This window comes from Phyllopteryx taeniolatus, chromosome 8, assembly GCF_024500385.1.
Source record: "Phyllopteryx taeniolatus isolate TA_2022b chromosome 8, UOR_Ptae_1.2, whole genome shotgun sequence".
NCBI lineage: Eukaryota > Metazoa > Chordata > Actinopteri > Syngnathiformes > Syngnathidae > Phyllopteryx > Phyllopteryx taeniolatus.
Genome location: NC_084509.1, coordinates 11,343,275 through 11,356,307, shown reverse-complemented (window position 1 = coordinate 11,356,307; position 13,033 = coordinate 11,343,275). Strand labels below are relative to the sequence as shown.

The following is a 13,033-nucleotide window of genomic DNA, read 5'->3' as shown; positions in this document are numbered from 1 at the left end:
CTATGAGCTCATTGTGAGTTTGAGGGATTCCCCACCCCCGCTTTCTCTCCATGGCTCGGCTAAACGTCATGTCTGTCACCTTCTCTCTGGCCACAAAGCTGCCCATTATAGGCAGACGAGGGGTTCAGTGACAAGCGAGAGGACTCCCACACCCAACCCTACCCAGATCCTTCATACACTGCTTCTGCATGTCTGCTTGTTCTCTTCTTTCTGTACTACTATTTGTCCACATTCCCATCACTTCAATTCATTGCCAATGTTTTCCCTCTTGTTTTTTGCTATTCCATGATAGCAGTAGCCACTTGGATCAATTCTGGGGAAAGTTAACAATTAATTGTTGTTTTTCCAATATTATTTTTAATGGGATGAGGTAATCTCTCTCTCTCTCTCTCTCTCTCTCTCTCTCTCTCTCTCTCTCTCTCTCTCTCTCTCTCTCTATATATATATATATATATATATACATAATACACACACACAGTCGCAAAGGAAAGTTTACAGACCCCCTTAAAATTTTCATTCTTGTTATATTGCAGCCATTTGTTAAAATCATTTAAGTTCATCTTTTTCCTCATTAATGTACACACAGCACCCCATATTGACAGGAAAAAAAATGTAATTGTTGAAATTTTTGCTGATTTATTAAAAAAGAAAAACTGAAATATGATTAGGAAAGCCACACCCCTGTCGATATAAGTCCTTACAGCTCACAGTGCATGTCAGAGCAAATGAGAATCATGAGGTCAAAGGAACTGCCTGCAGAGCTCAGAGACAGAATTGTTTTCTGAATTGAATTTCTGCTGCAGTTAAGGTTCCAAAGAGCACAATGGCCTCCATAATCCTTAAATGGAAGACATTTGGGACGATCAGAACCCTTCCTAGAGCTGGCCGTCTGGCCAAACTGAGCAATCGGGGGAGAAGAGCCTTGGTGAGAGAGGAAAAGAAGAATCCAAAGATCATTGTGGCTGTGCTCCAGAGATGCAGTCGGGAGATGGGAGAAAGTTCCAGAAAGTCAACCATCACTGCAGCCCTCCACCAGTCGAGGCTTTATGGCAGAGTGGCCCGACGGAAGCCTCTCCTCAGTGCAAGACACATCAAATCCTGCCTGGAGTTTGCTAAAAAAAAACACCTGTAGGACTCCAAGATGGTGAGAAATAAGATTATCTGGTTTTATGAGACCAAGACAGAAATTGTTAGGCTTAATTCAAAGTGGCATGTGTGGACAAAACCAGGCACTGCTCATCACCTGCCCAATACAGTCCCAACAGTGAAGCACGGTGGTGGCAGCATCATCCTGTGGGTGTGTTTTTCAGCTGCAGGGATAGGGAGACTCTGAATCTGCAATAGGTAAGCAGATTGGTGTGAAGAAATCAACTGTGGAGCAATTATAAAAAAATGGAAGACATAGAAAAACACTGATAATCTCCCTCAATCTGGGGCTCCACGCAAGAACTCACCCCGTGGGGTCAAAATGATCACAAGAACTGTGAGCAAAATTCCCAGGACCACACGGGGGAACCTAGTGAAAGACCTGCAGAGAGCTGGGACCAAAGTAACAAATGCTACTATCAGTAACACACTACGCCACCAGGGACTCAAATCCTGCAGTGCCAGACGTGTGCCCCTGCTGAAGCCAGTACATGTCCAGGCCTATTTAAAATTTGCTAGAGAGCATTTGGATGATCCAGAAGAGGATTGGGAGAATGTCATATGGTCAGATGAAACCGAAATAGAAGTTTTTGGTAAAAACTAAACTTGTCGTTTTTGGAGGAGAAAGAATACAGAGTTGCATCCAAAGAACACCATACCTACTGTGAAGCATGGGGGTGGAAACATCATGTTTTGGGACTGTTTTTCTGCAAAGGGATCAGGACGACTGATCTGTGTAAAGCACAGGTGTCAAACTGGTGGCCCGGGGGCCAGATCCGGCCCGCCACGTCATTTTATGTGGCCCGCGAGCGTGTGCATCGACTTTGTGTTTCTTGCTAAAATACCAAAATTCCAAATTGGCTTCACATTTAAAAATATTGAGATATTGCAAGCATTTTTATTTTGTTACCAACCCCACTTTTGAAATAAAATTGATTCATACTATAGTTGAACAAACACTTTTTACTGGCTTTTGATTTCAAAGGTAATTATCCATTAATTTGTGTATATGTAATAATATGAGGCAACCATACATTCATATGGATTTGCAGCCATAACGGCCCTCCGAGTGGAACCATAACTGTGATGTGGCCCGTGACAAAAACGAGTTTGACACCCCTGGTGTAAAGGAAAGAATGAATGGGACCATGTATCGTGAGATTTTGAGTGAAAACCTGCTTCCATGAAACGTGGCTGGGTCTTTCAGCATGACAATGATCCCAAACACACCGCCCGGGCAACGAAGAAGTGGCTTCGTAAGAAGCATTTCAAGGTCCTGGAGTGGCTTAGCCAGTCTCCAGATCTCAACCCCATAGAAAATCTTTGGAGGGAGTTGAAAGTCTTTTTTGCCCAGCGACAGCCTCAAAACATCACTACTCTAGAGATCTGCATGGAGGAATGGGCCAAAATACCAGCAACAGTGTGTGAAAACCTTATGAAGACTTACAGAAAACGTTTGACCTCTGTCATTGCCAACACAGGGTCTATAACAAAGTTGTTTCCCAGAGGAGTTATGTGTGGATGTAGCTAATTCATGGTGCAGCCAAGTAATGTGGTGCATTTACTTCTATTGATTGGTTAATCAAACAATTTTCTGGAACCTTTATATGCCCATTCCTATTAAAAATGTCACAACGAATTTCCATGAAACTTAGTGTGTCAAAATCCTCCTAATCCTTTGACACCCATTTCACCCCAAAAAAAGTAGATATTTTCCATTGATCTTAATAGTTATTGTATTAAGTAGATGTGTTTTTAGAATTTCATATTGGTCAAGCGTTCACACTTTTTTTTCCAAATAAATAAACTGCAAGCAGACAATCTACATGCAAACAGCAAAATATGGGAACTTGCTAAGCGGGTGGACATTTTTGGCTAATTAATTTAATTTAATGAGCACACGGTGGACCTTCATTCTTTGCATACAGAGACACGTATGCACATAAATATTGTACACAGCAGACAACCCCTCTTTTTACACACACACACACACTCATGCTGGTTTGTTGGCTGACTCTTGGACGAGTTTAGCTGGCACGTGGACTGTGTAGTGTTTGACAAATATTTTCTGACAGAATGAACATGTTAAGCGTAACAGCATCTAACTGCACACAAAATCTGATAAAAAATTATGAAACACAAGTGTAAATATTTATTCTGCTATCACTGTTTCAGCCTCCACTAAAGAAGGGGGGGGGGGGGGGAACTGGTTGGCGTTAGTAAAGGGGTAGTTACCCCATGACAGGGTGGACAGCAATTTCAGGGACACATACAAAATATTCAATATAAATGAAAATAGAATATACATGATCAAAATCACTTGTTTTATCAAATAACTTTTTTGTGGACAATGAAACCATGTAAAAAAAAAATCATGATGACTGAGGCATTCATAGTGATAATGACACGCATGTGCTGTGCAAGAACCCTTTTAATTTTGGTAATCTGTATGAAGGTGAGGGCACAAGAAATATACAATGTTCAAGTCCCTTAGCATCGGGTCCGAGTGTGGCATCCAGCGGATGGCTCTGCACATATAGTGTTGGACTGGAACAATATGACCTTGCATAGCAATCAAATAATCCGATGGATACGTTTACAATCATTCAGCTTTGGCAATGGTCTGCGCTCTGCTGAGGGCTATACTTTATTTTAAAAATATTTCTCGTCACAAATCCAGACATTGCTGAAAAGCCTCCCTTTATATTACACACATGCAGCTTCACCCTTTATAGTGACATTTGACGGTCGCTGAAATGGTGACCTCGCATCTGCCTCCCATTGTGTGCATGCAGACCTCACACTTGTATTGTGCGTATGTGTTATTGTCTTATTTTCTGACATGTACTTAATCTTAAAACTCTTCAGTGTTGCACACATCTACTCTTTGCGTACAGAGACACGTATGCACATAAATATTGTACACAGCAGACAACCCCTCTTTTTCCACACACACACACACACACACACACTCACATGCTGGTTTTTTGGCTGACTCTTGGACGAGTAAAACTGCTCAATGTGTTAAAAGCATTAGGTAAGCGTGAATCCAGCAGTGCTCCTTTTTGGCAGGTATCACATGTCCCGCTTCATTACAATCTGTTGTATGCGTTCAGCCGCATCCATCAAGACATCCCTTCCCCCTTTCCCCCTTGGGTGCTTTAACACAGAGTGGGCCATCTCAAGACGTTAGCTGCAGAATAAATGACGTCTCTCATTATTGTTGAAGCCGGCCTGAACTTAAAAGCCTCCCCGAGCACAACTCCACTCATGTTGTGAATGTCAAAAAATAGGAATAAGGAAAATAGTTCCTGCTGTGATGAGTGAGGAGGGCAGGCGTTGAAGGCAGTGGGGAAAAGGGAGGAGAACGCAATTACAACACTTTTTCATTGAAGTTTAACAAACTGTCTCTTGTTCACATTGCAGTGCTGGTCTTATTTTTGCAGCAACTATTTTTAGTCCCAATATGACATTAACTACTTGAGAGGGAAACCAGTGGAGAAATATGTGTATTGGAGAAAGGCGGACCAGAGGAGATCAAAGCAGCTAACCTGTACCCTGCCGACTGTTACCTTTTAGCCCTGTCAAAAGGGAACGCGGAGGAAATAAGGCCATGCCTCACATCCCACAGCTGCGTGTGTATCAGGCGGGGCACAAAGTGAGATTATTTTCTCCACGCTTGCCACAACTCTTGGCCCGCTGAACCGCACTATCTCTCCACCCGTTGCAAAAAAAAAGGGCTACATTTAGGCTACCATTAGCACTTTTCTCCTTTCCTAAGTAGTTGAAGATTTCAAGGTGTCTGCTTGTTGGACAGTTGAGGAAACCCTAGTCCAGCTCTCATCGGTCAGATGCCAGACACAGAGCCCAAAAATGCTTAATAGCATAAAGAAAGCTGTGAAATTTCAAGTTTGATGCAAGCCTATTATGTCCCTTATATGTGTAAGTGTGCACAGGTGGGTGATCACTGAAAACATATAGTGAGGGTACTGGTATGTTAACACAACAACCACCTTGTAAAAAACAAATTGTACCACATTGTTTACATTGAATAAGAATTCCTTCATTGTAACAGGTACAAAGAAATTGAAGACCTGCAAAAATGACTGAAAACACTAATGCACATGCTGGGCTAGTAGTTGGTACTAGTAGTTTGTAAAGAAATACTGTGCACAGTACCCCAACTTTGTGTCCTCCCCAACGAAACCGTCTTTTGAATACACTGCCTAAGCGTATGTGTGAAATACACATGAAGACTAATTAATATAGCGGCACGGTGGCCGACTGGTTAGAGCGTCAGCCTCACAGTTCTGAGGACCCGGGTTCAATCCCCGGCCTTGCCTGTGTGGAGTTTGCATGTTCTCCCCGTGCCCGTAGGTGTGAATGTGAGTACGGATGGTTGTTTGTTTGTATGTGCCCTGCGATTGGCTGGCAACCAGTTCAGGGTGTACCCCGCCTCCTGCCCGATGACAGCTGGGATAGGCTCCAGCACGCCCGTGACCCTAGTGAGGAGAAGCGGCTCAGAAAATGGATGGATGGACTAATTAATACAACCATTGGATACAGTAGTGACGCAGTAAACTACGATTTACTGGAGAAGTACAATGTGTCACAAAGGATGTATTTCAATTGCTGACGCCCACATCACTCACCAGGCCAGGTCTCACCTTTCAAAGCCATAGACAGTCGGCCACAAAGATGTATTTCAAAATCAAACTACGTTTTCTTCTTTGAAGTAATCCCCCTGGGGTGTAATGCACTTTCCCACCTTTCGCTGCCACACCTTCATGCACTCCTGGAAGGATTCTCCATCCTCTGCAGCACCGTCGTAACAGCCGTCTTGATGTCGTTCACATTTTAAAAATGGGTCCCTTTGTTGACCTCCTTGAGATTGGGAAAGGGGGGGGGAAAAAATCACATCGAGCCAAGTTGGGTGATGTTTTTCTTGGCCAGGAACTGTCGGATGCTCAGGGCAGTTGCGTTGTCATGGAAAAACTGCTATGATTCGTCCTGCAACAACTCTCGCCTTTGCTTGTGTGCCGAACAAAGTAAACACCCCAGGACCTCTTTGTAGACTTGGTGCTTGATCTTCTTGGCCAAATTAAAGACGAAAACTTGTAATTGTTACACCATTCCTGGAACATTTATGACACACCGTTGTGTTCTGCTGTGGTTGTTTTTGACTGTGACAGACTTAGACATGCCCATACTAGATACCTCACACTCATGCATATGTTTTTAATTTTCAAATGGAAAAAGTAATGCTTTCATTTTCTAAAACTTTCACACTGAACTGTTTTCAAATGTTTTAGGCTCCAAAACCTTGTTTTTATGTACAGCAAAAACGACACTGTTTTGACCCGGTTCCCGTTAAGACCCCGAGAGCGCTGACTTCCACCTAGACATAACTGATAAAAAATAATTTTTTTTTTTGTTCAGCCATTTGTTAGCAGACTACTTTATGCTTTATTGATAGTATTGTAAGAGGTTACTCGTCAAAGTGGGATGGGTACTCCTTTGGCCATGCACCAACCATCCACAATGTTGTGTGGAAATTGGTTTTTCATTTTTTTTTCATATGGTCGCTATCCAATGAAAAGAATAATGTATCTCCAAATTTTTATTTTTTTTAATTTTTTTTATCCGATACACAACTTTTCTTTGTGTTTTGGCCGAAACATCAACAAATCATCAAATCCCGATCAATACATAGCCTCTTGCTCATGCTTATTGCTTGTCAGTATAAAGATTTTTGTTTTGTTTTCATCAATCGATTGATTAAAGCTGTGTCTCAGGGAAAATGAGCTTGATTTTTTTATTGGATATTTAAAGGATGTTAATATTTTTGACGTGACACCTATATTGAGCTACTCCTGAGGCTTCACCACTAAATCATTTCCTATTTAAAAAAACAAGGTTGTACTTGTCAGAGCCCTGTTCTGCCTTTCTCCCTGCCCCCTACGTGTGATAGATGAGCATAGCAGAGCGTATGTTTACGAGCGCAAGTGCTGGACTTGGCAGGGCCGAGCGCTCCTTCAATGTCTCACAGTTCATCTCGGCTCACTGATTGACTGGCTGAGACTTCTTTCCAGCAGAGTTTACATTCTGTGCACGGGGATCTGCTCTCACTCATATGGCTCTCAGCTCTTCCATAGACGTCTATTTGCTATAAAGCGCTCGCAAAAGAAATCCACATTTTTAGCCATCATTGTTAATTATGATATTCCTCCTCTCCTTGCAGTGGTCCTACGCTTTGGAGAAACCAAACACGGGCAGCGTGTTCAGCCTGGCCTGGTCTGCTGATGGCACCCAGGTGGCTGGGGCCTGCGGGAATGGCCATGTCATCTTTGCCAATGTGGTGGAGCAGCACTGGGAGTGGAACAACTTTATGATCACCCTTACCAAGAGGAAAACCATGCAGGTAGATAAACACGTATATACTCTGCAGACACTTCATTTGGTATGGCTGCCCAATCTAATGAGATTCATCACAACAGATGTCTTAAAGCTTCTTTCTTGACATACAGTAGATAATGAGCACAGACCTCTGCCAAGGTTGAACAAAAGTGAAGAGTGTAGAATTGTTGTCTGTCCATTTCTATGCCAACAGATGCCTTCCTTCCTTCACAGAGAATGATTTTATGATGATTTTGATTCTATTCTGGGGAGACCGTTCCTTCAAATGCAAATGCAAAAAAACAAACAAAAACAGGGGTTGCCATATTTGTTTGTTGCGCCTGTGCGTCATAGAAAGGCCCGGCTAACCACTGATGTGCATGTGCGTCACGGCTGGGAGAAGCCAGGCAGGCAGACAAAAGGCGAACTAGCGGGAGGATTCAGGCACTTTTGAGAGAAAAGCTTAAAAAAACAATAACATTGACTATTAAATTGTCAACTATTCTAGTCGTGGCAAGTCAACAAATCTTGGCATCCCTAGTATTAGCCCTGTCGCTACACTAATTTAGCGTCCAAGACGCCTTTGTATTACATCATCTGTGTGCCTCACTCTCCAAGCATGACAAATGTTGGTTTGACAGTTTGGTTACGTACAGGTTGATTGGTCATGTCTGTAGAGTGGGGCTTGGGGATGACGTTCTTTAGCAGCAACTGTTAATCTGTTTAATCAACGGAGTCTTTGGAGTGTGCACGCGCTCTAAGCGAGTATGACTTGGTGACATTTTGTCTGGCAAGTGATTTTAAACACCCTACCTTCCGACACTACACTAACATTCCATGAACAATAATTCAAGGTTAATGTACTGTAACTGCAGCGCCCCTACTTTGCAGTAGCATGTTTACATCACCTGCAAATAATTCACATTCGCACCATCACTAAAGGGCCACTGGCGGAGACGCCCGGCGTCCTGGGAGACCAATATATTTCTTGCTCTCTCACCAGGACGATGTGTCGGAGACTCTCCAGAAAAGGTGACAACCAATTCATCCTTGCCATTAACTTCTTAAACGGTTAACTTACAATTCCATTGTAACGTGCTGCCAGTTTTGTCTTGATTGTAGTCACGTCTCTGTCGGGCCAATTATACATTATTCGTGAACTCACTGAAGTAGTCTCGCCACTCTGTACAACTACATATCTGTTGTTCACCAATACTGGCCCACTCATGTGCTTGAGAAGTATCTGCACCATTAGCACAATTGACATTGTTCCAGATTATTGCACTACTAATTACTTTAAACTGCATACATTTCTTGAAGTCTCTGCGCCATTTGCACAATGGTCACTGCACCAGACTATTGTTCTGTTAGTCATTTCAGACTGCTCTAAATTGCTAGAGGACTCGGCATCATTTCCCCAATGGTAAAAAATAAATAAAAAAGTATCGGCATTACCACATTACTAGTAACCTTTTATTGCTCAGTGAGTAGAGCGGCTCCAACTACAGGAGACAAATTCCTTGTGTGTTTTTGACATACTCAGCAAATAAAGATGATTCTGATTCTGATCCTGAAGTCGCTGATATAATCCTATGTACTAGGCTTTACATGAACAGGATTTTCGGGGCTGATCACCGATCAGTGAGTTTAAAGAAAACGATAACCGATCACCGAGCCGATCACAAGATGGAGCAATGTGTGTTTAAATAACTTAATTTACTGTATATACTTGTGTACTGCATACTGAGTATATTCTCTTGTCAGGTCATGTATTCTAATCAGTCAGGTCAAAATAACGGGTGCTAACTTACTGTAATTAAATTACTTTATTGTAATTAAATAATTTCACACACACAGAAACTTTAGAACATGATTTGACAGAACACTCGTATGTTTACATACAACCGTTAGTGCTAGCACAAGCTTGCGAGACTACGTAACGTTTTGTTGCCTGCTTCCGAGCCGTATCGTAGTAAAAGTACGTGAATATACCTCAAGCAATCCTTGAACAAACGTCTTCTCCCAAGCACCGATGACCACCACCACACGTTTTCCCCCATTTTGTTCTTTTTTTGACCAACACAATACACGCGCGATCGATTGTGGTTGTCGTGGCCATGGTGACGAGTGTATCTGGTCGCGTTTGATTTGACAAGATAAAGCCCGGTGTTCGTAAAAGACAGGCACGGGGAGAAGACTGTGTGTAAACACCACACAGGCGGCGCCAGGATTTGAACCCCGGTCCCCAGAACTGTGAGGCAGATGTGCTAACCAGTTAAACACCGTGCCGGCTATTATTATTATTATTATTATAATACTTGTTTAATGTTACTAATTTATTTCTGGTTGTTCTTTTAAGTTATATTTAAAGTTGAGTTTTGGTTACTTCAATAAATTCTCAAGTTTTTAAATCAGTGAATATTCATGTTTATTGATTTTTATTTTAAGAGCAATCAAAATACCCGTGACTTTTATTTTTGCCAGAATCGCACAGCCCTAATTATTTATTATGGATGTACATATTCTTTTCTTTTCCTGTCGAACTCTGGGCGACGGTTTATTCATTCTCTCTGTGCGGCCTGACCTGGCAAACGGCCAGGCGATAGTGGCTCTGGCTCATACTTTATACTGCAAAATGTTTTGGTGCACAAATACGTGCACTACAGTGGAATCTGGTGCTGTTTTTGCTGTGTGCAGACCAGCTTATGCGCAGTCCTTTGTCTTTTAGTCTCTGTGACTTCTTTGAGACCTGCTGGAGACTTGTAAGTCTCCAAAAGTCTCAGATAAAATCATGTTCAAATTAACAGCGACTCCCTGGTGACCTGCCAAGTCTCCAGGATACATCTCCACAACCAGCGGAGACTCTAGTCGTCAGATCACCAAAGTCTCCAGGCAAGTGAGATAGGCCCTCAAATGGGAACTAAACCTATGTAGTCAGACAACTGTACCACCGCACTATCATTGACTATACACAATAAAATGAAAAACAACAATCAGACTTTAACAGAGTGTGCCTTCTTGTGCTGTGTGACAACATATTCTTATGCCACCATGTAAACTAGTTAATTATGATAACTTCAAACTGCCGTATGGCGGAACTGAGGAACACCTGTATCTTATAAAATTGAGTGTTATCATCTTGATTAAGAATTTTTTTGATAGTTTTTTTAATGCCGTTATTACAATGTGGCTGTATACCTAATGTTGACCGCACGTTTCACTTGCATATGTATGCAAAAAAACACTGGCGTCTCGTAGCCATATATTATAGTTGGACCCTGCCCCTATGCCAGGCAGCCTTGCAATGACAATGGCTACACTGTCTTGCTGCCTCCCTTTGCTCCACTATTTTGTAGTTTAAAGTCAAGCTGACCACAAAGTAGCATTTACATGGATTTAACGTGCCCAAATGTCCATAGAAAGGAATACACACCGAGAAAAAAACAGGATCAGGCATCTTTACTGAGTGCATTTTGTGTAAACCAAACAAACGTGGGTCATCGGCCACTTATTTTCAGCCTCGCAGGCATTTTTTCTGTCTCCTTACTCCGCCTTTCCTCCTCATAGGCTGCTTTAAACGTGCACATCTGCCAGTGGTTTGTGAATTAGCCAGCTAAATTTACCACCTTGCGGTCGAATGTTGTTGTTTTTTTAATTCTTGGTTGTGTTGCTTGTAAATTTGTCTTGCTGGAGGGGGCAGAGGAGGAAGATTTGTAAAGCTGTAAAAATAACCCCACCTTTCACCTGGCGCTGGAAAAAGTCCATTCATTCACAGAGGGAGCTACTAGGGAAGTATTTATCTATGGCAGCACACCAGTATGTGCAGACACACATTCCAAACAGGTACAAATGTCTTTCTCTGGCCACAGTTACCCTACGTATGCTTGGATATATGATATACTGCTTCCTGTGTATATAAATAAAATATTTTATGTACACTGCGCCAATCTCTCGTGTCATTCTCTATATTTTTTTTCCACAGGTGAGGAATGTGATGAATGATGCGGTGGACGTGTTGGAGTTCAGAGATCGAGTCATCAAAGCCTCGCTAGCTTTCGGGCACCTTGTAGTAGCCACATCCCTTCAGTGCTACATCTACAAGTGAGCACTTTACTCAGTCCGCGCATCCTCTATTCCCACTGCCACGATTTTTCTTCCGTCGGAAGAAGCTAGAATATAATGTTACTCCACTTTGAGAGTTCACATAAGCCTACTTATATGGACATCAATTCACACGTGATGCGCTGCCAAACCAAAATGTTGCTCATCTTCAAAGCTATTTAGCTTAAAAAGGAAAGTAAAACACATTGTTTGAAACGTGCACAAAAGCATTCAAGTGATACCATATTTGTATAGCATTTCCAAGTCCAGTTTGTATTCACCTACTGGCAATGAGAAATTATTCCAACTCTCAGGCTAACCTGCTCTTGCCTGATAGCTAGTGTTCGTATCGATACACATTCTAATGTCTACAAAGAACATGCAGATTATACTTTTGTGGGCATAAAGTACCACAATTTCTCATCTATAATGCACATTTCCCCCCCAAAAAATCGTCAAAAGTAAATGGTGTGTATTATTTGGAAAAAAAAAAAAAATCCTCATTAATGTACACACAGCACCCCATATATACAGAAAAAAATGGAATTGTTGAAATGTTTTTCAGATTTATTAAAGAAAAACTGAAATATTGCAGCCATAAGTATTCAGACCCTTTCCTGTGACACTCATATATTTAACTCGGGTGCTGTTAATTTTTTCTTATCATCCTTGAGGTGATTCTACACCTTCATTGGAGTCCAGCTGTGTTTGATTATACTGATTGGACTTGATTAGGAAAGCCACACACCTGTCTATATAAGACCTTACAGCTCACGATGCATGTCAGAGCAAATGAGAATCATGAGGTCAAAAGAACTGCCTGAAGAGCTGAGACAGAATTGTGGCAAGGCACCGATCTGGCCAAGGTTACAAAAAAAATTATGCTGCCCTTAAGGTTCCTAAGAGCACAGTGGGCTCCATAATCCTTAAATGGAAGACGTTTGGGACAACCAGAACTCTTCCTAGAGCTGGCCATCCGGCCAAACTGAACAATCTGGGGAGAAGAGCCTTGGTGAGAGAGGTAAAGAAGAACCCAAAGATCACTGTGGCTGAGCTCCAGAGATGCAGTCAGGAGATGGGAGAAAGTTCTAGAAACTCAACCATCACTGCAGCCCTCCACCAGTCGGGGCTTTATGGCAGTGTGGCCCGACGGAAGCCTCTCCTCAGTGCAAGACACATGAAAACCCCCATGGACTTTGCTAAAAAAATAATAATAATAAACACCTGATGTACTACCAACATGGTGAGAAATAAGATTCTCTGGTCTGATGAGACCAATATAGAAATTGTTGGCCTTAATTCTAAGTGGCATGTGTGGAGAAAAACAGGCACTTCTCATCACCTGTCCAATACAGTCCCAACAGTGAAGCATGGTGGTGGCAGCATCATG

At 42.2% G+C, this 13,033-nt stretch overlaps 1 protein-coding gene across 2 annotated transcripts in view; it reads left to right on the top strand.

Annotated features, from left to right (window-relative positions):
• The window catches only part of ift80 (intraflagellar transport 80 homolog (Chlamydomonas)), an 80,896-nt gene that overhangs the window by 44,156 nt on the left and 23,707 nt on the right, over nucleotides 1-13,033 (top strand). For both annotated transcript variants that reach the window (XM_061783088.1, XM_061783087.1), the window contains 2 exons: nucleotides 7,388-7,567; nucleotides 11,525-11,643. In XM_061783088.1, the coding sequence (XP_061639072.1) occupies nucleotides 7,388-7,567; nucleotides 11,525-11,643 (299 nt within the window). The remainder of the gene's footprint in view (nucleotides 1-7,387; nucleotides 7,568-11,524; nucleotides 11,644-13,033) is intronic.